Raw genomic sequence first — 24228 nt, 5'->3', positions numbered from 1 at the left:
GTGGAAAAGACGCACGATCATGAAGCTGCCCATCTGTTGACAGGGGAAACAAATCGAAAAGACAATTTATTGAGGTTACTGGAACATCTTAGAGATTTATGAAACGCAAACAATTCTCAAGGTACTTATTCAGTACCCTGAAAGATCAGATCACTCCATTGAATAATATCATTTGAATTGGAAACAATAGTAAAGTCTTTACCAATGGTTAGCATTCGAATTTTTGAATATGCATGCTGAAAACAAGTAATTCTCTTTCCAATGCTAAGAATCTTAATTTGTTGCACGAAACAATAAAGAGCAAACTTTATTGCACCAACCAAACGAGTTTAAAGTCGAAATCTATACAATCCCTGGAAAGATATTATTTGAATAACTTAAAAACCTTTATGCAACAATTTTAACCAGCAGAGTAGAGAGAGAATTCATGGTTGACGAGGAAAAAGCTAGGACTGCTTTGCTATCAATCTATAGCCCGCCGCCGCCGCCACATCAGCCTCCACAGCCACCTCCACAACCACCACCCGGATTCGTTGCCAGTGTTGCCGCTGTTAACCCTAATGGAAGAGTCATTTCCGCTTTAGTAGGTTTGGTTTCATCGTCCCCATTAGGCTTAGCACCAGAGCGTCCACCGCAACACCCGTTTCCATAGCTATCCCGACACCGATTACTCCTGGAGTTGATCAACTGGTCACTGCCATTGACACCTGTACCATCACTCGCTTCAGGTCCTGTAAAACCATCATACCCCGAAACGATGACCTTACACACTTCTATGTCAATTTTTTAATATTTTATTCATTCTATTTTCATTTTGTTATACACACCTGTAGGGAAAACTTTCTTGTCAGCCTCTGTATGGAGCGCGGAACTGTATTTCAATCGCTTCTGGTGTTTTGTTAGTGATACTGAAATGACTTCCGCTAGCAACGCCACCAACAGCACGCTCTCTTGCTCAGTAACCTGCATAGTGACCACCATGTTTAATAGTCACTCTAAGCTTCTAAATTTGTAACAAGGCTACCCTGGCTACTGAAATGCTTTACAATGGAGAAGAAAAGAACTTATCATGTTCAGGATGGACGGATGCCACATTGAGGAAATTTACTCATAAAAACAGGGTGTTCTTGAAGTTGCAGGTACCTCTACGACTCCAGAATTCCAGTTGAAAATAGCTGTAGCTTGCCCAAATGGAGCTTCCGGAGTGTATCGAATTAAAGTCACAAATTCGTGCTCTATCTCTGGGTTAGCAAATGGAAGATCATACTGCAGCTTTCTACCGGAGAATAGCCTCAACTGTGTAATCCATATCAGGAATGTTAATGAACAATATTAAACTTATTTATGATATGCAGAGAGGGAGGTGGAGGAAAAGCCGAAAAAAACTTACAGGACTGCCGAGGTTTCCTCCGAGCTCGAATATGGGTTCTTCATTAATAATGGTATTGAGATTTCTAATCAGCAGATTGCAGGAATGATTCATTAAAGCCCATTCTGCTGTTCCTCCGACTGTCCGCAGCTCCTCGGCAGTGGCCGCAGTTTCTCCTGCTGTGGGTGATAAGTCAGCATCTGTCAGCATCCAAATTAAAATGAAATTCATAAACCTGAAACCTACCATACCCAAAAACATGTTTTACAACATTTTATGCTGTTTCGGAAGGTCACTGCAAAGAAACCTGAAGGACCAATTTGTAAATACATATGTAACATATATAGTTGTGGAGTTGGAATTTGAGAAATCTTTACTCGAAACATACAATTATCTTGTCTAAATTTCATGTGAATAGATATTATTTAATAACTTAATCTGGTTTATTGAATGATCAGAGAGATTTTAAAATAAATTAATAAAAAAAAATAAACCAAAAGTAAATTATAAAAAAAAAAATCTTAAGTAAGATAATGATGATGGTGGTGGTAGTGGTGGTTAATGGTCGTTAAGGAGCACCTAAAGAAACGAATTATTTAGTTTGATTTAAGATTTTATTCTTGTGCTCAAAAAGCTTGGAGAGAAGCCTAGAGAGCTCACTGTAATTTTGACAACCTAAAAGGTTAGGAAGATTGCAACAAAGATTTTAAAACTGAGATCTAATGTGGTTGTATCCGGGCACTCTAAGAGAAAGTGATTTTCATCCTAGATGTTCGTATTCTCAAAGAGATGGAAGAACCTTTCCATCCATGGTTGATGACCTCCTTATAATATCTTAATTTTCTTTTAGCTGCTAAATCTTTCTCACACCACATTTTTTTTTTGAACTTAGAAGTAACAATATTTTTAATGTTATTAATGTTTTGTAATGCAACATTCTAGTGGATCCCCCAATGGTTTAACGAGGCCCTCGTGTCTTTATACCAACTTCGTTTGAGCCTTAGGTGGTTTTAGCTAGAATTTAAAACTAGCTTAGGAATTCTATGGCCTCCTATGTTATTGAGTTTGTGCTTGTACAACAGAAGCCTAGTCATAGCTAAGCTTTCAATATGAGGAAAAACCCAGTTCTATAAGGAGAATAGGATAAGGTGTGTTGCTTTTAGTTTTGAGGTTATACGTTATAAAACGCTTCTAGATTTGCTCAATCTTTCTCCAAGATTCTCTAGAGATGCTACAACCCCAAACCTCACATCCATATAAGATAACTAGAATGCATCTCTAGAGAATCTACAACCCCAAACCTCACATCCATATAAGATAACTAGAATGACTTAAGTTTCAAAAAAGAATTTTTACCAATATCAAATTTAGTTAATAAATATGTATATATTATGGTAATTTTTTATTAATTTTTTTAATTAAAAATTCCACGAAGTACTAATCAAATATCCTTAGCTAAATACTTAAATGTGAGCAAGTGAAATGAATTAAAAAATAAAAATAAAATTATATTAAAATTACATTGAGTAAAGATACTTGAAAAGTAAAAATCTAACTCACTATAAATATTAGAAACAAATTTATATTTATTTTAAAAATAAATAAAACTCAAAATTAAATGATTTTGAGAATTTAAAATTTAATTAATTGTTGTTGGGTTGATAAGCATTTTACATTTCAATATCAATATGTAAAGTACGAGAGATGTTGTTACTTAATTTTATATTTCAAAATAATACTTATATGAGCAAATTAAAAAATATTAATAACAAAATTATCTTATATATATATTTTGTTGGTTTGAATCTTTAAATTCTGGGTTTTTAGTTTTCACAATCAAGAGGATCGTTGATCAAGCTACCCTAATAAGCTAATTAATTATATATATATTATACAAAACAAGTGGAAATTTTAAAAATTCTTATAGTTAAAACATTTTTTTAATATATTGTTCAAAATAAGCATAGATCCATTTTAATTCTATATGTATCAAGAGTCCACAAGAATCAAATATCTTGAGATGCAAACATTTACTCAAGTTTTGCACTAAAAAAGCTTGCATCTTGAGAGATTCGATCCCTCTCAAAACTTGATAAATTTAAAATTAAAATATATTTATAATAGTTATTAGGCAATTATGTATGAGTACAAGCAAATATACTTATTATTAGAAACAAGTATTATAGTAATTTATAATATATGTAATTAAATTCAAAGATATCAATAAAAACTTAAACTGGAAAAAAAATCATTTATGATATATATAATTCTTTTTAAATTAACAATAATATTATAATGCTCATGGTGGTAGCTTAATTGGTGATCACCTCGATAATAGAGAGCTATGTTAAAGATCCCATGTTCAAATCTTTTATAAGTCAACTAATAAAACCTAAGGTTCTTATCTTATTTTAAATATTTTATTTTTAATGTATAAAATGTTTTTTCAGAAGAAATCACCATTGAAGATTTTGGTCGATGCTTTTCGAACCAGTGTAGAATATTTTATTTTTAATGTATAAAATGTTTTTTCAGAAGAAATCACCATTGAAGATTTTGGTCGATGCTTTTCGAACCAGTGTAGTTCATCTTCAACCCGTTTCTAACCAACAAGTGTGGTTCATCTTCACGTCACTATGAAGAAGTAGATCTAGAAAGAGGGTTAAATAGAGAGAGGTCAACCTAACACCTAGAAAAATCGCTATATTTGACCAAGGGAGGCAAAGGGAAAACTTTTATATTATTTAAATAAATTTAATTATTTAATTAATTGTTTATTTAATCAATATATATTGAAGTCAAATTATTAACCCAACGGTTATATTTGACTAGGGTTTTGATAATATTAATAAATTTATTAAAAGGTTATACTTGAAACTATTTATATTTATCTTATTAATATATTGTCTTATTATCTCAATGGTTATATTAATATTTAATTAATTAATAAAACGACAATTATTATTTTTATTTTGTTACTGTTTCTCATATTATTTTTTTTTTTTTTTTTATTCACTGAAATTGAGGAAAGTTATATCCATGGAATATTTGTACCTATAATCTCTCAATGGAAAAACACTTTAACTATAAGAACTCAACCAATTAAACTAACTCTCAAAATTTATTTAAATATTATAATTATTATTTCTATAAAATAGTAATTCATTTTATTATTATCATTTTAAGTTAAAAAAATAAAAAACCTATAATTTTTTTTATAAAATAATTAAATAATTATTAATGTATGCACTATTTTATTAAAAAAACTAACAACATGCAGAGGAGAATAACATGGTTATTATAAATTTTAAAAATAGCTAGATAAAATATATATATATATAATAATACTTATATTTACTTTATCAATAAAATGTTAACACTTACTTATAAATATAAATAAATGAAAAAATAATATTTCTATTTAAGCTCGCAATTAAAAAATTGAAATTAAAACCTATTAATACTTCAATGGTATATGCTAAAAATAAAGCATAAATATATAGATAGTTTATAAACCATGCAAAATCCTCTCCAAAGAAGTAAATAGTTATGTGAGATTTTAAAATTTTAAAGTTGTTTTTCGAGTTGACTTTCCATAGCTCTTACTCATAAATCTTAAAGTGTCTTTTTAGATGTAAACAATAATATATTATAGTGATGATGATGGTGGTGGTTAACGTCCATTCAGGACCTATAATTTTCTTAGTTCTTAATTGTCTGGCTTCTCGTCTTCTTAGTGAGATTGGTGCTATAGCTTTCTTTTTTTTCTATACAGTCTTCCAAATTCCTCTATCTTGCATCTCCTTCATCTCTTCTAGTTTTTGGGACATTGGTGTCTTAGCTTCACGATCTGTTGTGTTCATCCTTTTGAAGATAGTTGGAGAAGAAGTTTGGTTTGGGAGATCTACTTTGTTGTTAAATGAAGATCTATTTTGTGCGGTATTCAAATCCTCATAACTGTTGATGCTTGAGGGGTTTTTGAGTTCAATTTTTTGCTGTTGGACGGGGCTTTCCCCCTGTTTTTCTTGAGAGTTGTTTCTTTTGTGCCCTATTTCTTGCGATTCAGAGTTCTCTGGAGAGTATTCTTCTTTGATGACAGTGTAATGTTCTTTTTGTGCTCCTTCCCACCATGTAGATCTGTGGTGATTCTTTCTAGCAGAATTTTTTTGGGAGGCTTTTGGGCAATTTTTTGTTAGATGGCCTGTCTCAAAGTACGATCGACATCTGAAGAGGACACTTTCATAATCGAGTTTCTAGTTCCACACATAGTCTTTACTTGTTAAGTATCGAGTTTCTGGTTCGACACATAGTCTTTACTTGTTAAGTTTATTTCAGTTGGGAATTTGGCGCTGAAGTCCATTTCCACACAGATGCGTGCATAGGTGGTTCTGGCATATTCCTCTATTTCTGGGCACCTACAGTAAAATTTCCCAATTGCATTTCCAATGGCTTTTAGCAAGGAGAGATTCCAGATATGCAAGGGTAGATTTGGCAATCTCACCCAAACTGGTGCTGAGGTTATGATTGTTGTTGATGGATCGAATGATAGGTTCCATGGCTTTATGAATAGGCGTGATTTTTCCCAAAACCAAGGGTCAGAATCTAGAATACATTGTCTAATTTCAGGGTTTTCAAAATCTACTATAAAAAAACCCCTAGCATAGGGGTAGATATTAATTTTGTCATAAATGATAGACTTCCATACCTCTGAGATCCAACTGTGGAGAGCTGTCAGCCGCCATAAAAAACCATTGAACTGACAGATTAGGGCACTTTTAGAAAACTTCAAAGCCTCATCGAGTGAGGCTTGGACCACCTGGACATAGGGAGTTAGGACTTCACTGGCGATATGGGCAGGAGCTTGCCCCCTAGAGGCAGACGGAACTGAGCCAACAGATATCTTTGCGAAGCTGGGAGCCATCTGGATCAAGGTCAATTGATGATTCCCAAGCTTATGCATGCCCCTACGGAAGAATGAAAAAGTCATGCGGAAGAATGCGAATGGCCGAGGAGATAACTCCCATTAAAGTACTCATGGCTCCTCAAGGGAATTCGATGCTGCGGCCAAGAGATAGGCTAGGAATTAATTCAATGCTAAAGGCTTTCACATTTCTTCCAGATCAAAACAGATAATCCATCTAAAAAATTTCGCTCCAACTGCATAGAACGCCCAAAAAAATTCGTATAAATGACGAGGATCCTTCAAAACTTGCGGTGAGGAAAGCCAACGTCCAGAAAGGGAATAGATCAATCCGCCCCAGAGAAACCTCAATCCTACTAGGAAAAAGACAATGGCTCTCGAAATCTGCTTTTAATCACCTAGAGCCCTAACTGTCCAAGAGAGAAACAAAGGTTTAAGCGCAGATCAAGCACATGGCCTTAAAATATTTTGATTAGGATTATTTCAAGCTTCAACTTACAGATCTTTGCGGAATCAAACTTGAAATAGGTAGAAACCCTTTGGAAAATTTCGATTTAACATTAAAAGTAACCCCCAAATCACTGCGGCTAGGGTAACCAAAGCTTTTTGAGAGTGAGGTTGCTCCAAAGAATCTTCCCTCAAATATTGACGTGCCACAGAGGATTGCAAATCACATGAAACCCTGAAAAAAATTTACCTTGAGATATAAATGTATCTTAAGATATTGATCAAAATCTGGTAATCTTAAAATATAAAATTGGGTTTATTGTTTTATTTTATGTTTATTCTTTATTATATTTATCAAAATTGTAAAATATTTCAAAATGTTTTAAAAATATTTCATATTACTTTTAAAATATTTTAGAATTTTCAATCGAATTTACATTCCCGTTAAAAAAAACGTCCGCCGCCGCCGCCACCACCACCACCAATGGGAATGAATACTGTGTAAAGAAAATCAGCGGTATGGGAATGACCATGCATTTTTTATTTTCTTTTTGTTTTTAAGGTGCTTCTTACCGTAAGATCTCGACGGCTTAGAATTCGGATTTCTTTGATAAACAGTGACAATTCGCCTCTTGTCAGGTAAGCCTTGCAAACTTACTTCCCCGGATCTAACGATAGAGCCAGTGTATGGCTTTGCCGTTTTTCTGCAAGCGAGAGAAAGACAAAACAAATCACTGTTATAAGCTTTGATCTTGAAAGCAAGCAGACACAGAGATTTCGACGCTTTACCTTGTTTTCACCGTGAAGATTTCGTTATCATCATGGTCAAAATATATTTTCACCGCTTTTGCTCGGTTAATCCCTAGGATAAGTTCCAGAAGTTGGAATTTCCTTTCAGAGCTATGTGGCCTAATAGACCAGAGCAGATAAGAAGAAGATGTGGAAGGAGTTATAGAAACTGCAATGTGCAAGCTCATGGGTTCGGAACCAACTGGCCACTGCGCATTTCTTGATAATGGAAACCAATTCTCTATTGATAAGGTTGTTGAATCCAGCAACGTCTGCATTGGAATAGATGCTTGGCCCACAACTTTGCTAGCCTTTTTTGCAGTCGGAGAAGATCGAGATATGAGCTCGAAGATAAAATTCCCAGTGGCTGTACACTGGAAGGAAGCGATTGGTTTGGATCGAGATTCAGAGTTTATTTGTATCTTTTTGGCCTCCATTTCAGGACAGTTATCCCTGTAAAATCTGACAAACATCAGATCCCTGTGGTCATTAGGTACGTTTTTGATGCCGACCACCTCCAAAAGCACCTGCAAAACGATCAACCACAGGTATAGTTCTGAGTTTCAAACTCTCTTTCTAAGAGAAAGTTATGCATTTCACAGAAATTACATGCAGGAATGAAATTTTGAAAAGGCCGAAACGGAAATAGGTTTAGATTGTTGCAAAACCGACCTCCACAGTCTTTACTGGTGTCTGATCCGTGTGGTACCGATCTTTATTAGAGTGAAACAGAGGTTCATGTAAACAATCAGAGTCCTCATCACCAGTGTCCTCACGATCACAGTTCTCTGACAAAAAAGGAGCAAGGGACACGGGTGAAGGTGCGTCTCTTCTGTGCATAGCCCCAGCTCTCCAGTAGCGCCTGCCGAAAGTGCTTTCCCATTGTATTTTGGTTTCTGTAAATCCAACGTCCAGTTTCTTACCCTTGCTTCTGTCAGAATCCATGTCATCGTGATCCAGCATTTTGCCCAGCAAATTCAACATGTCTCTCGTGTAGGCAATCGGCTGCAGCTGGTGAGAATGCCACATCAGATCAATGTCATAGGTTGGAACACAGAAGCAGTTGTCAGAGCTGTCTCTGTTTTTCTTGATAAGGTACAGAAACCCTTTGTATCTTTCTTCAGCTCCTTTAAGGAACCGATCATCGAACATGTGTGGCCGGGACACCTGCAGAGACCACATCATCTAGTTCAAAATATGAAGCTGATACAGAAAATATAGCAAAACCTATACAAGAAAAATACTGAAAAATAGGAGGAAACAGAACAAAATTTAAATACCTGGTGAAAAAAGGAACTTTGCCTCCGGACTGCTTCAATAAGATCATACTGGATCTTAAGCATGCTTCTAAAAATAATTCCAGGAGACTTTGCTGAAACAGAATGACTCAAATCAAGCTCATATGGTTCTTCTGGATACAAATATTTCCATATCATTTCTGTCTCTTTTCTGTCAGCTTCTCTGGTAGATGACTCCACAAAAGAAGCATCCAGTATTCTGCCATATATCTTATCGCAATCCTTTCCATATTGGACCTGCAAACCACATTTTATAAAAAGCAATAAGAACCAGAAATCAGACTCCAATGGTTAAACATTACAAGAGCAATGACTTGATCTGATCATACTGGATTGAGCCTGTGGCAGTGCCAGATCCATTCACAATCGAGAGGAACAACAAGCTGAAATTTTGCATCGTCCCATAGGGTGTGTTCAGCAAGCAATGGGAGCCAGCACTGCTCGTACCTGTCCAATATAATTTAAAAACAATATTAAATATTATAACCAAAAATCTTGTATATTATTAGAAATAGAATTATTTAATATTATAATTAAAAAATGTATATTATTTATTTAAAAACAAAATTATAACAATGTAGAATCAACGAAGAAACAAAGAAACTTAGTTTCATGTATTATTCAGATATTTTTATATATGAAACTTAGTTTAGGACTAGGTTTTTCAATTATGGATTTTTTTAACCATCTTAACCATTTCTAAGAGTTTACGACCAGTTGAGTTTAATATTTTCAATTTATTTATTTAATAAGCGTATGTATGTGATGTGTTTCTTGTATATCAATTTTAATATATCAATTTAATTCCAATGGCGTGTTGATATGATGTCATCGGTCCCTTGCATTTCCCTTGTATCACAATTTTCATATGTAAATTAAATTCAAGTTTGTAAAGCATTGGGGTCATGCATTGAGTATTGCATCTTACAAATAACTTTCCTTCTTATGAGCTTTGTGTTTTAAATTTAATTCTTTGTAGGCAGAGAAATGTTATTGCTATCAAAGTTAGGTAAGTAGTGTGTTAGTGTTAAGAGCAAAGCTACAGTAAACTTTCATCCGTTATTAAAATTAATAAATTTGGATATATGACCCTTACTAGTGTAGAGGCATGATATCTCTTAAATCCACAATGAAAAGTTGAATGGTGGGTGGGAGTGTATAAAATTTCTTTGGGTATTTAAAAATAATGAATATGGATATTTGACTCTTACCATTTTCGAGCTAAGATATCTCTTAAATCCAAAATGAAAAGGTGAATGGTGGATGGATGATAGGATATATTTGTAAATCCTTAACTCTTCTATCGGTATTTGATCCTTACCATTTTCCACTTAAGCTATCTCTTAAAGACAAAATGAAAAGGTGAATGGTCACTGGATGGGACAGAGTTGGAATTTCAAAATAGATTTATTGGTTAAAATTAATGGTTTTCACACTTTCATGGCTAGTTTTCACAATTTCAACTAAGAATTTTGACGTTCTTGTAAAATTTTAAGTGATATTTTAAATTGTATTTGTAAAATTCCATCCTTGAATGGGAGTATATATTTTCGAATCCTTGAATGGGAGTATATATTTTCGAATCCTTAACTCTATGTTGAAGGATCACCCTACGGACAATTTTCTCGTCAAATTCCCTCCCTGGATAGGAATATATATTTGTGAATCCTTACTCTATGTTAAAAGATAACAGTTAATTATTAAAATAAAAAATAAAAAATATTTTTAATATTATAATGTTAATATTTAATAATAATGTTAATATTTATTATTAAATATAATGTTTCAAAATAGATAATTAACTAATTATATTATTTTGTAATTTATCATTGAATTTTAAATTTATTATATATATATATATATATATGAACAAATCTATAATATAGACTAATATCATTTCATTTAAATATGTGTTAGAAAAAAGAAATAAAAATGCCATTGTCTAACTAGCGGGAGGAATTGCCCGGAAAGTAATCGAAATTCTGGTTATATTTAGAGAAAATCCTGCAAGGATTTTTGTAAATCCAAGTTATAATTGTTAAATTTCAAAATTTTAAGTGTCCTAGACGTTTTTTATGGTGCTTAATACATTTCCACCATCAAAAACACAATTCAAACACTACATCTACAAGACTTTTTGAATTTTTTTTGCTCGGATTCGGACCGCGCAATTTCTCCCTTGTAGACTCAAAAATAAATGGGTCACTGTTATTCTCTATTTTAAAACAATCATTTAAACAAATTAAAAAATGATATTTTTTTTTAATAATAATATTCAAAATGATTTGTCCTCGTCGTTAAAAATAATAAAAAAGAAAATTAGTATTTTTTTCAAATTTGTAGGTTAAATAAATAAATAAAATTGTAAATATTAAAGATTAACCTTACAAAATCTAATTAAAATAAATCTATTTGATAATGCTAAATTTATTTATGCATTAAAAGAAACAATTTCATAAAATCCAAAAATTCGCCAACTTTTTTATCCTTTGGTTCCCAAACTCTTATGAACTATCTATATAGATAGATAAATTTTCAGTTACACTTTGAATCAAATTACTTACTAAATTTAGACGATGTTAATTTTGCATGATCTAAATATTGAAACATTTTGAATCTATTTATAAAAAAAAATGACAATTTTATAATTTCAATAATTTTTTCTAATAAAATTTCAGCAAAAAAAAAATGGGAAAAAAATAAAATGGCCAAACATTAAGCTTCCACCAGGTATCAAACTAAGTTATTAAAACACCTTAATACTTTTAATACATTTAATATATTATATTAATTATTTTCTGTTTTCTATTATTATTTTTAATTAGAATTTCTATTGGCTCAAAACATTATTTTACAAAACCAAAGATCACTATTTAAATTGAGTCTTTCCATAGTGTGCCACTAGGGAATTCTAAACTGCTGATAGCTAACAAAGATATAGGTCTATCAAAATGAAAATACCCATTACTGCTAAATACATAACAACCAAAATCAACTATTCTAATGAAAGTAAAAGGAATAAGCCAAGAGGTTGAATGAAGCATCAAGTATGTGATGACGTGAGTGGGGCCAGATCTTGGGTGCTTGTACCTGATGGGGCTAGAGGCCTCAGGCTATGCTGAAGATGGACCTCCAAGTGTGCTAAATGAGCATCTAGACTGATGATACAAGAGTGCTAGTGGTGTTGGATTTATTGAATTTCATTTAGAAAGGAGATGATATCACTATGGTCCTCATGCTTTTCCTTTAGGACCCTACCGAAGAGTGCCTTCATTTGCCAATGAAGAGTAATGGACTTATGATATTTGCTTCAATTTCCCCTAGTATGCCTAGGGTCAGGAACCTAATTGGCTACTTTAGCTTAGATTTCAGAATCCAAGTATGCTTGGTGGTCATTGGTAGTCAAGGCTTCTAGTTGGAAACTTTCCTCATTGTCATCATAGTAATGGCTACTACGTCAAGGACTTAATCCACTATTATCCTTGCTACTGCTACATAATCTATTGTTGAACCAAGTGGGTAGTGCTAGGTAGGGAGTGATTTTAACACTTGAGGTCTCATATAGGTGGAATGTTTCCTGGTCAAGTGAAAGGAAGTCCACTCGATCAGGAAAATTGGTCTTACTGGCGATATATATGTGGATTTGGCCCTAAACGAGGATTTCCCCATATTGGATCTCTAAAGGAGTGGAAGCATATAATATGGATGTAGTGTTTTGAGCCTAGGACTAAGGTGATGGATGAGATTGAGGGCCTTTGCCTCCATAGTGCCGGTGACAATGCATCTGCTACCGGGTCATGCTAGTACAAGATACGAAGGGCCAAAATAAGGATGACCCCTAGTAGGTAGGGAGATTGATAAAATATGATGATATGATTCATAGTAGAGTGGACAAAAAAATAACATTAGTTGCTAGGAAAGATAAGAGCATAATCTAGAATGTTGTAACAAAGGATAAGCTAAGAGGGAAGGGCTTTCGGTAGGGTCTAATAGCCATAGGAATCTAGTGACACCAATAATAGTGTGCACCACCAAGACACTTTGTAGGTTATGAACTAAATTCCACCATGCAAAGACTATCAAACTAAAAGAGAGGTAGATATTGGACATAGAAAAAGTACAGTGTAATGGTCGACCCACCAGGCTTGGAAATGCTTCAGGCAAAGGAAAAATCTTTCCAAGTCACTAATTGCCCCTATTCTATCCTCTGATGTTATTGCTACCAACATCCAGAGATTACCTCATCGCTCATTATCACCTTACACCTCACATGAATGGTCACCAGCATGTGCATGCACTGAAGGCCAGCTTCCCAGGAGCCAAGACAATCATGTAATATTTTTTTCCCAAAACGAACACCATGAGAGAGATATTCCCCCTGCACTAGAGATGGGTCAAAAGGATTACCATAAAATGTAGGGCCACAATAATTGGGTCTGGACTCCACAAATCCAACACCTTGGGGGAAATATCCCACTTTCTATAAGGGAATGTCATGAGGGCTGTAAAAGAACATGGAGCTAAGTTTACCTAGCCAAGAGCTCACACATAGTACAATATGCCATTATAATGTGAAAGGAATGAAAGTTGATTAACATGTGTGGGTACATGGGGTGGGATACCCACACCATCCCCCCATCTAAAATGTGATGAGAGGAGGAAGGGTGGTGAGCTACCCCCGGGTTGACATTACTTCCAACACCTTGATCAAAGATTTTTTGTCTTGACCGAGAATGAGTTATAGATACTCATAATTTTGCCACACATCATCATACCATGTAACTGTCAAGTAGATATTTTGTTCCTAACCATTAATAATAAAATCAATGACCTTGTGTCCTAATCATTGAGAATGGTAGATAATTATGGAAGGAATGGAATGGATGAAGATTTGAATTTGAGATATGAAGATCTCTATTTTACATATTTTACATAATTTCTCCAATCTAGTCCCATATAAGATTCTCTTGGTTGTTACGGCTACTAGTTGATAATCACCATTTACCTATAATTGGAATGTCCTTCATTCTTGGAAAGACTTAGACTTGTATCCAAAGAAATTAACTTAGTTATATTATTGCTTTCTATCCCATAATTTATAGTGTAAATAACTAGTGCTTATCTCTCGTAGTCACAAAATATCTGACAATATCCAGATTGACTAAGAATCCCTTTAGAAGCATCATCACAATTAAACTTTACAAATCCCATTGGATGAAGAGTAAATGTTAGAAGAGAATCATTTCTTATGCTCAAAGACTTGTTTTTTATATGAGTAATCATATATGGTGGAAGTTCCAACTTGTTTAGAATCTCTGTCTCATGTTGATTAGCTTTCCAATCCTCATGAGTCTAGTCCTTAACTAAGATGGTTTTTGTGACATTTCGATTGATGGATTTCCATAGTTTCGCTTCTTTAGTTTCCATCTGCTTGAATATCCTCTTGTTTATTTCTTTCCATATTAACCACATGAGAAATTGTGAAAGCAAGAGCCATGCTTGATTAAGGACAGATTGTTGAAAATATGTCGTTGTCATTGCTCCATTATTTCTAGAAGGTCATTGTAGTTCCAGTATAAGTATTCAAATAAAACTAATATTTGGGTCCATAGAAAATTTGAAAAAGGACACACATTAAGTAAATGCTTCACATTCTTCTCTTGATTCCTCCATAGAGGGAAGATTAAGGGACCCTAGAATCCATTTTTCCAATTTTGGTCACAAGAGAGTATCTTTCTTCTTCCTATCAACCATAAGAATTGAGTGACCAGTCGGTGTCCTTGCATTCAAATCTTACATCAAATTGGATTTTTTAGAAGATATTTGTGGCCAACCAACAAAGTATGAGCTTCCTTTAAGATGAAAATTCCTTTGGTTTGATATACACATCAGAGTTTATCTTGACCTTGTTCAATTGAGATTTGACAGTTTGACAACTCTTTAGCTAGTATGGGCTATGTTGTTGTGGCAAGGTGATCAAGATAATCCTCCATAGTCTTCCAATATCTCCATAAAGTAGATCTAGGGGATGGTTTCTAAAATTTTGTTACTTTAAAACAATGTTACAATGCTAATGTAAAAGCTTCCAAGTCTCAAAGTTCCTCTTGCTTTCCCATACAAGGCAATTGTTGCCATGCATCTTTCTAAAATAATGTCGTCAAACCATCCTTGATTTTCCAGAAGGCATGGATTTGAATAAGACTCTGATTCACTCATTCCAGGTTCCATATTGAGGATCCTTCGGGGTGTTCCATTACTCTTAACTTAGTCTATTAAGACGAGTATTGATTGCATGTCCTATTCAAATTTGGTTTCCATAATTAATCCCCCCCATGGATCAATGTCCACTAGATTTTACCTCCCATTTCTTTGTTGAGAATGTCTAGATCTCATATACCTAAACCATGTGCCATCTTAGGAATACATATTTTCTCTCAGGTAACCAAGGACCATTTTATTTCTCTCTTTTCTCCTTTCCAAAGAAAATTTCTCTACAATTTTGTGATGTCCTTAAAGACTGCTTAAGGAGCTTCCATTATAGATGGTTGGTATATTGGGAGTTATTGAAGGACATATTTGAGTAGTACTAGACATCCTTCCAAGTCAAGTTTTCAAAATTCCCAACTATCGAACTTTTGACAAAGATTCTACAATACACCCTACCAATAAGCTACACAAAGAGAGTTCTCAACTAGAGGAGCTCCCAAGTACTTAGTGGGGAGCTTCCCTACTTTACTATTTAGTAAACAACTAGATGTTTATCTATAGTAGCATTAGAATTGAAAAAATAAATATTTTTTTGTCACTATTAATCATTGTACCTAAGGCCTCCACGAATTTACTGAGGACTGTTTGCAAAGTATTATTCTCACCCACCATTGGTAATCCAAATAACATAATATCATCAACGAAATGTTGATGAGTGATGGGGATATCAACACCATACAGGCAAAGCACCCTAAGCTTATTTTGGAAGCCTACAAATTTAATATATCTACCCAATCCCTCCATTGTTATAATGAAAAGAAATGGAGAGATTGGATCCCCTAATTTCAACACTCTAGATGGGTTGAAAGTCGATGTTGGGGAACTGTTTAGAAGGATAGAAAAAAAGTGAGTAGAAACTACAGATTTAATCTAGGAATTCCATTGATGTGAAAACCAAAATGCATGGGGGACTTGAAGAATATATTCCCAGTCCAATGGATTATAGGCTTTTGAGAGATCAAGTTTTATCATCATCCTTACTTTCTTTGACTTTTTAAGGGTGTAGATAACTTCTTAGGAAACCACTATTCTGCCTAAGATTTGAAATTCTTCCACCAAGATTGCCTTTTTAGGAGATATGACTAAAATAAGTAGATGTTTAAGACATTTGACAATTATAGTCAATATAATCTTATAGATGACATTACAAAGGGATATTGGTCTAAAACCATTGGCAGAGTCAACTCTATCATATTTAGGGATTAAGGTGATATAAATGGCATTACATCCTAGCCACATTGATTGTGGGAGATGGGATTCTTCTACTAATGCATGTACCTTTGGACCTTGGAAAGTCCAATGGGCTTGGAAAAAGTACGTTGTAAATCCTTCTGGTCCCATATCTTTGTTTTTGGTAGCACCATCAATACATTGTCCACATCTGTGAAAGAGACTGCCTAAATCAAGGCTTCATTATGGGCTAGATGTATTAAGGCTATAATGCGATATGTAATTCATCGGATGGATTCTACACCATTCGGTATAGACTCCATTAAAAAGCAGTGGTAGTAGAATACTAGCTCCTTTTCCAATTCTACATGTTGCACCAGATGTTACCCATGCTAAGAGGTGAGAGAAAAAATTATATTGTTGTGTTTATCCATTACCATAGCCCTATGGAAGAACTACAAGTTCCTCTCTCCTTCTCTCATCCACCGCACTTTATATTTTTGTTTCCAAAGGAGCTCATCCTGCTTTCTCCATGGCTTAATTGATTGATTAACTACCCCTCTTCCAACACTAAGGCATCCATGCAACCTCCTTAAATAATTTCTTGTTGCACCTATTGAATACAAGATTCCACAGATTTTTTCGCCTTGATTATGTGTCCAAATTCTTTCCTATTCCAAGATCTAAGTTTGGATTTAATTATTTGAGCTTCAGTTGAAATGTATGCATACTACTTATACCTTGGACATAGATTTTTTCCCACCAACCTTTGGCTTTTGAAAGAAAGTGTGGGTCATAGAGATAAAAGTTGTCAAAGATAAAATGATGGTTGTAAGGAATCGCTTTGAGGTCTAGTTCCAAATTTATGGGCCAATGATCCAATCCAATACTTGGAAGGATGGAGGCTTCAACAAAAATATCTTGTTCTAGAAGGGTCTCTAAAACTATAAATTGATCTAGATTTTTATAAACTTGATGTTTTCCTCCTTTGTGAGTATTCCCAGTGTAGATTCCATTTATATTGGTCAAATATGTAACTTGATGTTGGTGTAGTAGGTCACTAATTAATGTGCCTCTAGTTCTAATATTCTAATCTACCCCTTCTTCTCTTCCAAGGTTTTGATAAGGCTGTGATTTCCACTGATCTAGGTGGATGTTGGTGGCCACCTACCTATTCCACTTGGACCCCACTACTATCTCTTTCAGATTTTCAGTTTCCTTAATTGTAGCACAATTTACTATTTTTGGCAGTTTTTCATGTCTGGAACTTTCAGAGTCGTTTTGAGGCCCTAAACGACATTTCTTGGGGAGAATGGGGCATACATGGGCCCTCATTTGCCACTCAAGAGTTGTATTCCTTAGTTGCAACCCTGGGAAGTTGATGTGCCAATTTATCCAACGGGGCCCATAGTTTTGGTGCTTCATCTCCTAGGGTTAGGTTTTTGGATGTTTAGGGTTTTCCATTATTTCTCAATAATAAATAGGCCTTTGAGCCTCATTGTAACATAGTTTAGAGGCATGTAGCTTCCACATATCTTCTTAGAGATAAGTTACCAATGCCCAAGCTAGTCTTATTTCCATTCTGTTTGTAAGCATATTTCAGTATTTGATATTAATGAAATGAAGTATTATTTCTTATGCATACCTGTATTTATGGTTATATTTGTAATTTGTTGCATTCATGTTTAAGTTTGGATCAGTGGTATCAAAGCGGTCTTCCATTTCTCTATTTTTCTTTGCATGTCCCCAACAAGGTCAGGATATAAGGAGTTAAGGATCAAACTGGTCAAACCTTTGCAAGGCCAACCTTGCAAATCCCTACAGTCTCCCATGGAGGAAGAGAAGAAAGATGAGGGGGCAAGAGATCCTTTCAAAATATTGCTCGAAGAAGTGCTCGAGTGATAGAGGAACATGATGATGGACAACTTTACCCAGATCCTTCAATGTTTACCCAAAGGTGATGCATCTCCTTCCAATAGCTACTTTGTGTAACAACCTTGGTTAAATATCCATGTAAAAAATATATAAGACCACAGTTGATGGGACATGTATTCCAAGCTGAATGGTGGGAAAAACATCCTATCAGGTGTTCATTCGGTTTATTAGGGCGAAGGAAATTGGCAAAGGCAATGGATAAGGCTTCGGAAAGGCAAAATGGCATTTTTGGCACAATTATTTATGAAAATAATGGAAATTAAGAGAAAAGGAAGGTGAAAGGTATCAGGTTGCATGTAAGGAGGAAAATGAAGGAAAATAATGGAAAATGAAGAAAATATAGGCCTCATTGATAAAAAGGCTTCTGACAGTTAGTTGGTAAGCTTGGCCAGTTGAGTTTTAGTGGAGCTCTCTTATATTCTCTCTCTCTATCACTCTTGGACACTTAGAGTTTTCTTGGATAACTTTGGCATTAGATCAAGATAGGAAAATAAGGTAAGAGGAAGGAACAAGAAAACAAGGAAGAGTGGGATCAAGCAACTACAACAGGATTCTTTGCAGGTATCGATTTACAGGTTTATTTTCCTTGCTAGATTTGGCATGCATGGTATTGCATGTGGTTCTTTTCTGTCATGGCATGGGTTTTGCCAGGTGTGACAGTGTTTTTAGCCTAGCCTTGCTATTTCCTGATAGCCTTGATGAGATGGGTTCTCACACTTTGGTTGAGCTGGATTGATGGATGGATTCGAAGCTAAGTGGGGTGGATCTTCGAAATGACAAACAAATAGCCTAGTGGTCCCTGAAATGAATTGTGGATCATAGTAAAGACACTTGTGTAGTAACCCCTGATCTAGACTATGGGTTGTGGTAAATATAGGATTGTGTGCCTCGGTGGGCCTAAGAATCCTTACCGGTGAATGGCAGGATATACGGTAAAGAAAAGAGTTGGATTTCTCTCCGTTGGGCCTAGTAGTCCCGAGATGGGTTGTACAGTAAAGCCTGGAGACTGGGTCTTGGTGTAGGGCCTAGTGATCCCTATATCAGACCGTGGATTACAGTAAAGCCTGAGAACTAGGAGGCACTCAAATTCCTCACAGTGTAGGTGGAGAACTCCCTTAGCATCCATGCTTGTTTGGTTCCTTTCGGTTAGTTATGAGTCCCACATTCATGCTTGAAATATGGCATGGGGGTGATTGGCTGAAGAGAGATTTGGTTCAACCGATCTATGGTCAGGTGGAACGTGGTATTCTCATCCTCGGTTAGTTTCTATATTCATTAATGAGAAATTTATTTCCTTAGTTTTTCATGTGTAAATGTACTGGTTTTTATGTGGATTCTATGGCTGATGTATTTATGGTATTTCTGTTGTTACTATGTTGGTTATGTATATGTTTTATGACAACAACTATGTATGGCTCTCATCATGTTTTTACTTGTAAATGAATGGAAAATGTATCTATGACCTAATAGATGATAATGCAGCAAATGACATGAGGGAACAATGGTTCTTAGCAATTCTTAGATAAGTATGAGGTCCCTATGCTTAAATTTGATTAGTTACAGCTGTAGATTACATAATTGTGATATGTTTAACAAAATGCCTGTCAGGGCTAGTAGGGGTCTAGTTAAGGGTTTTTTCGACTAATTTCTTTTCATCGTTGTTTCCTTGTTATTTTAATATTTTGAAGATGTCATTCCATTCTCGGAAGTGACCTGGGCTCTAGGCCTGAAAAAGTGGCTTAAATCCTAGGGACACTAGCATAGAAATGGAAAAAATAGTCCATGGATGTTGACATGCCTATAGCATGAGAGTGTCTAGAGCCTCCTAGACATTGGCAGGCCTATGTCATGACAACATCCAAAGGTCAAGTGATCAAAAACTTTAGTGGGACCTAGGGGAAAGCTTCCTGAGGTGTTGGGATGGTTCTTAGGGGTCCTGTAGCTGATGTGGAAGGTCTATTTGTTTTGTTTCTATTGATTCCATTTCCTTAAGGTCACATAGGAGGTCGAATCCTACCATAGTATCCTCTCGTCACATGTTTACCCTGCTTGGTCAGTTACCTAGGTAGATGTGGGAGGCGGGTGTTACAGAGTGGTATAAGAGCAGAGTTCACTCCTTGTACTGGATGGGTTGTGTGTTGGTCATACATTCATGTTAGTTGCATGTGTGTTAATCATCATTATGGTCCATGTTCTTGTTTCATTTGCATGGTGTTGATCATGGTTGTAGTGATGTCATAATTTGAAGGTTGATGATGTTTTTGTTGGATGTGTCGTCATGAGTGTATGGTTGGATATGCATTTGTTATGCATGTCAGTGTCTATATGTTGTTATGTATGCATTGTCATGGTTATAGTTATGCATGTATGGTAGATCAGACATGCATTGTGAGGTCGTTGTATGAAATTAGGTCATCATGATGGTCTTGGTATGTTATGATTCTAATGTGTTGGTTGAGATGGAGCAGGAGGTGAAAATCATTAGGGTTATATACATTAGGTTTATGTACATGTCTATTGATGTTATGGTTACATACATGATAGATGATAGTTTATTAGTGTAGTCATATGCACATGTGTCAGATAGTCATGAATGATAGTAACCTATGGTTGTATGAATTTCTATTGTTTTATGTTAGATAACTTGATGATTATGTTCTATGTTATTGAGGAGTATGTTATAGGTTAACCTTTGTTGTTATATTATAGATAGCTTGATGATTAGGTTATATATGGTTGATGATCATGTTATAGGTTAACTTGTTATTGTATATGATAGTAACCTAATGATTAAGGTTCTTTCATTTAAGATCTTGATGTTATATGTATTGTGTTAAACTAGATTGGCATATTCAAATGGTTGTGGTTACGATATTTAGGTATAAGCCGAAATTTTTGTGATATGGTGTTGTACTAATCTAGATTGACTTTGCATACGTGATTGTTATGCATAAGCGGAAAATGTTTATGAGTTTATGATGTTAACATGTTAGCTAGTGACTATTACAAATATCATGACCTCATTTGCAGTTCATTTGATCATGTTAATCTGGATTGATTGTGTAGAAAAGATCACCTCCCCTAAGATACATTAAGGTATGAACTTGCTTATGCCATCTACTTTGTGCTTTACTATTTGATTATGGCTTTTATTTGGTGTTTGAGTGTTTGGTGTCTATTTTGTCTTCTAATTGATTTATTTAACGTGGTATGTTTGCAAGTTGGTTGAATGTTTGATGAATTTCATAATATGAGTATGTATTGTAATGATCTTGTTTTAAGATAATTGTACTAACACATATGTGTTGAGACAGTTGATATGTACTTGAGTGTAGTAGGTGACAATTGTAGCATTATGTCTAATTAGTAATGACTATGAGTTGATTATGGATTATGACATGATTGTTAGTCTTGGTAAAGGTTGATTTCAAATTGATAGATATGATTGTCTTGATAATTTGAACATGTGGCTAACATGTGTGAGCAGCTGTAGGGTAACATGCTTGGTATTATCTTGGCAAGGTAATAGTCGATGTGTTATATAACTAACAATTGGGTGATGTTACATTGCATAGTAAGACTCTATTGCAACAAAGTAAAAAGATAAAAGAAAGGAATTGGGTAAGAATTCCTTTGGCTATGTTTGGAAACCCTAATTCCAAACGAATGAGTGTTTTGCATACCGAAAGCCTTCTTAACCCTAATTTTCCTAAAATTATGTGGATATGTGATATATTCATAGACATGTATTTGATAGGTATAGCTGCTGGTGTCCAGTTATAGGTAGATCTGTCAAGGGAATTGGAGTCCCTTGAGACATGGTGTGGATGTGTTCAGTTGCAAGCAATGTGATTGGCATAGTAAGGTAAGTTAATTGATGTATTTTTATGTTTATTTATGCAGTGACAGATATGTGTTAATGATAGTGTGATGCAGGGAGTTGCATGGCAAGAGAGACTATCATGACATTATGAAGAAGGCTCAGGTTGAGCTTTCCTTTAGAAGAACTGGGAACCATGGGGATTGAGTCATGGTGTTGTTGCTAGTCTTGTGCTTTTGATATTTTGGCGATTTTTTGTGTTTGATAGTGGATTTGTTTACATCTAGTGTATCGCCATACCACTTTGTTCACGGTGTTTTTGATTTTGATGGTTTTCTTCTTATTTGTTTCTTGTCTTTCCTTTTATGTTTTGAGTCTTTGGAATTGGTTTGGGAAAGAGGAAAGTTAATGGAGCTTAGGGAGATTCATGTGGTACCCAATAGGTAATGTAAGACTCATATGAAGCTCTACGCATGAGTAAGCACGACGAAAGGTAAGACTATGATAGTCTGTTGGACTAGTTGGGTCCATTGTGGTAAATGGATGGTGGCAGTACAAACATGACAAAGATAACTAGGAAAGGTAAAGTAAACAGATCTGAGGTGTCAAATGCCTTCGATATGTTTGGAACAATTGTTCTCAATTTAGTGCATGATGTGCATGGATAAAAGGAGTTCTCTTGACCTTGGCCTTATGATATTTGGTAATTATGATCATGTTTATATATGTATTCATATATTTATGTATGTATGTATGTCGTGTTTGACAGGGTCATCATGGATCATGGTTGTTTGATGTATATATGTGTGTATGTATGTCGTTGTTTGACAGGATGATGATTTGTTTATGCTAATGATTATATATCTGTGTGTGTGTTTGTGTGTGTGTGTGTGTGTGTGTGTATGTATATGTGTCACTACGTGAAAGGGTTGTTAGGGATCATTCTTGTGGAGGAATGGTCGCTTATGAAGGTAAATGGCAAAAAGAGGTTCCTGGCTATGAGGAATCAAGTGGGAAGAGTATTCATGACAAATATATGAGGTCAGTATCATGTGGATATGAATTTATATTGTATGCTTGTATTATGCCTATGTTTATCTTATGGACATGCTATACCAAGGGATGCATCAACGGGATGAAATAAATGTGCCCTGTGGCATGCTAGGATAAGCATAGATGGTAGAGAGACACTGGAAGCAAGGTTTCTTCTTAGAGATAGTGTGGTTTTGGATGTGTGGTACTACTGTTGTCCATATATTATATATGTTATACATGTTTCATTTGTGATGTTGTGCGCATGTGGTGTTGTTGTATATATAGTGTGTGTACCTATTGTTTATGTAATGTTATGTACATGGTGGTACCATTAATGTTGTTTGCATAAGGTGTTGTGTGCATGATTGTACAAGTGATGTTGTGATCATGTGGTGCCATGTACATGTTGTAAAAGTGGCATTATGTATGGGTGGTGCTGTGTACATGTCATGCATATGATGTTGTGTACATGTGGGGTTGTGTACATGTCGTGCATGTGATGTTGTGTACATGTGGGGTTGTGTACATGTCGTGCATGTGATGTTGTGTACATGTGGTATTATGTACACATTGTACAAATGGTGCAATGTACATGTGGCATTGTGTAAACATTATGTAGGTGGTTCCGTGTACATGTGATGTTGTGTACACGTTGTGCAGGTGGTGCGGTGTCCAAGTGGTACTGTGTACATGCCATACATGTGGTACTGGTGTTCATGTGGTATTATGTGCATGTCATACATGTTGTGTTGTGTGCATATGGTACTATGTATGTGCTTTGTGTAGTTGTGGTATCGTGACATGTGTACTTGTTGTGCTGTACTCGTTATGTGTACTCTATGTAGTACATGCATTGTGTTGTGTTGTGTTGTATGCCAGGTGTAGTTGTATGTATTGTGTGATGGTGTGCACTGGGTCTAGGCACATGTATTGTGTTGTGTTGTACACTGGGTGGAAGTGTATGTGTTGTGTGTTAGGTGTATATGTATATATTTCATGGTGTTGTATATCGTGTGTCGTTGCATGTGTGTGATGCACACTATGTGTATGTGCACATGGTTGAGGAGAAGGCACTGGGTGTTTGTCGGATGTGGAAATTGATATAGTGTGCATACAGAATAAGGACAAGGTAGAAGCTAAGGATTGATTAAAGGATAAGTATCAATATTTTATTTCA

General features: G+C 35.0%; 1 protein-coding gene across 1 annotated transcript in view; it reads right to left on the bottom strand.

The window, feature by feature from the left end:
• Nucleotides 1–492: 492 nt before the first annotated feature.
• The window catches only part of LOC149258401 (glycine-rich domain-containing protein 1-like), a 77809-nt gene continuing 54073 nt past the window's right edge, over nt 493–24228 (bottom strand). Inside the window, exons 2-10 of the mRNA XM_089414740.1 lie at nt 9154–9271; nt 8807–9061; nt 8199–8693; nt 7527–8053; nt 7311–7441; nt 1391–1545; nt 1144–1296; nt 828–963; nt 493–731 (exon numbers count right to left, since the gene is read on the bottom strand). Of these exons, the coding sequence (XP_089270866.1) occupies nt 493–731; nt 828–963; nt 1144–1296; nt 1391–1545; nt 7311–7441; nt 7527–8053; nt 8199–8693; nt 8807–9061; nt 9154–9271 (2209 nt within the window). The remainder of the gene's footprint in view (nt 732–827; nt 964–1143; nt 1297–1390; nt 1546–7310; nt 7442–7526; nt 8054–8198; nt 8694–8806; nt 9062–9153; nt 9272–24228) is intronic.

Source organism: Pinus tabuliformis, chromosome 6, assembly GCF_031772625.1.
Source record: "Pinus tabuliformis cultivar Carrire ecotype Pingquan chromosome 6, CPIR1, whole genome shotgun sequence".
NCBI lineage: Eukaryota > Viridiplantae > Streptophyta > Pinopsida > Pinales > Pinaceae > Pinus > Pinus tabuliformis.
Note: the sequence above shows the minus strand (reverse complement) of the source record. Positions and strands in the feature narration are given on the sequence as shown.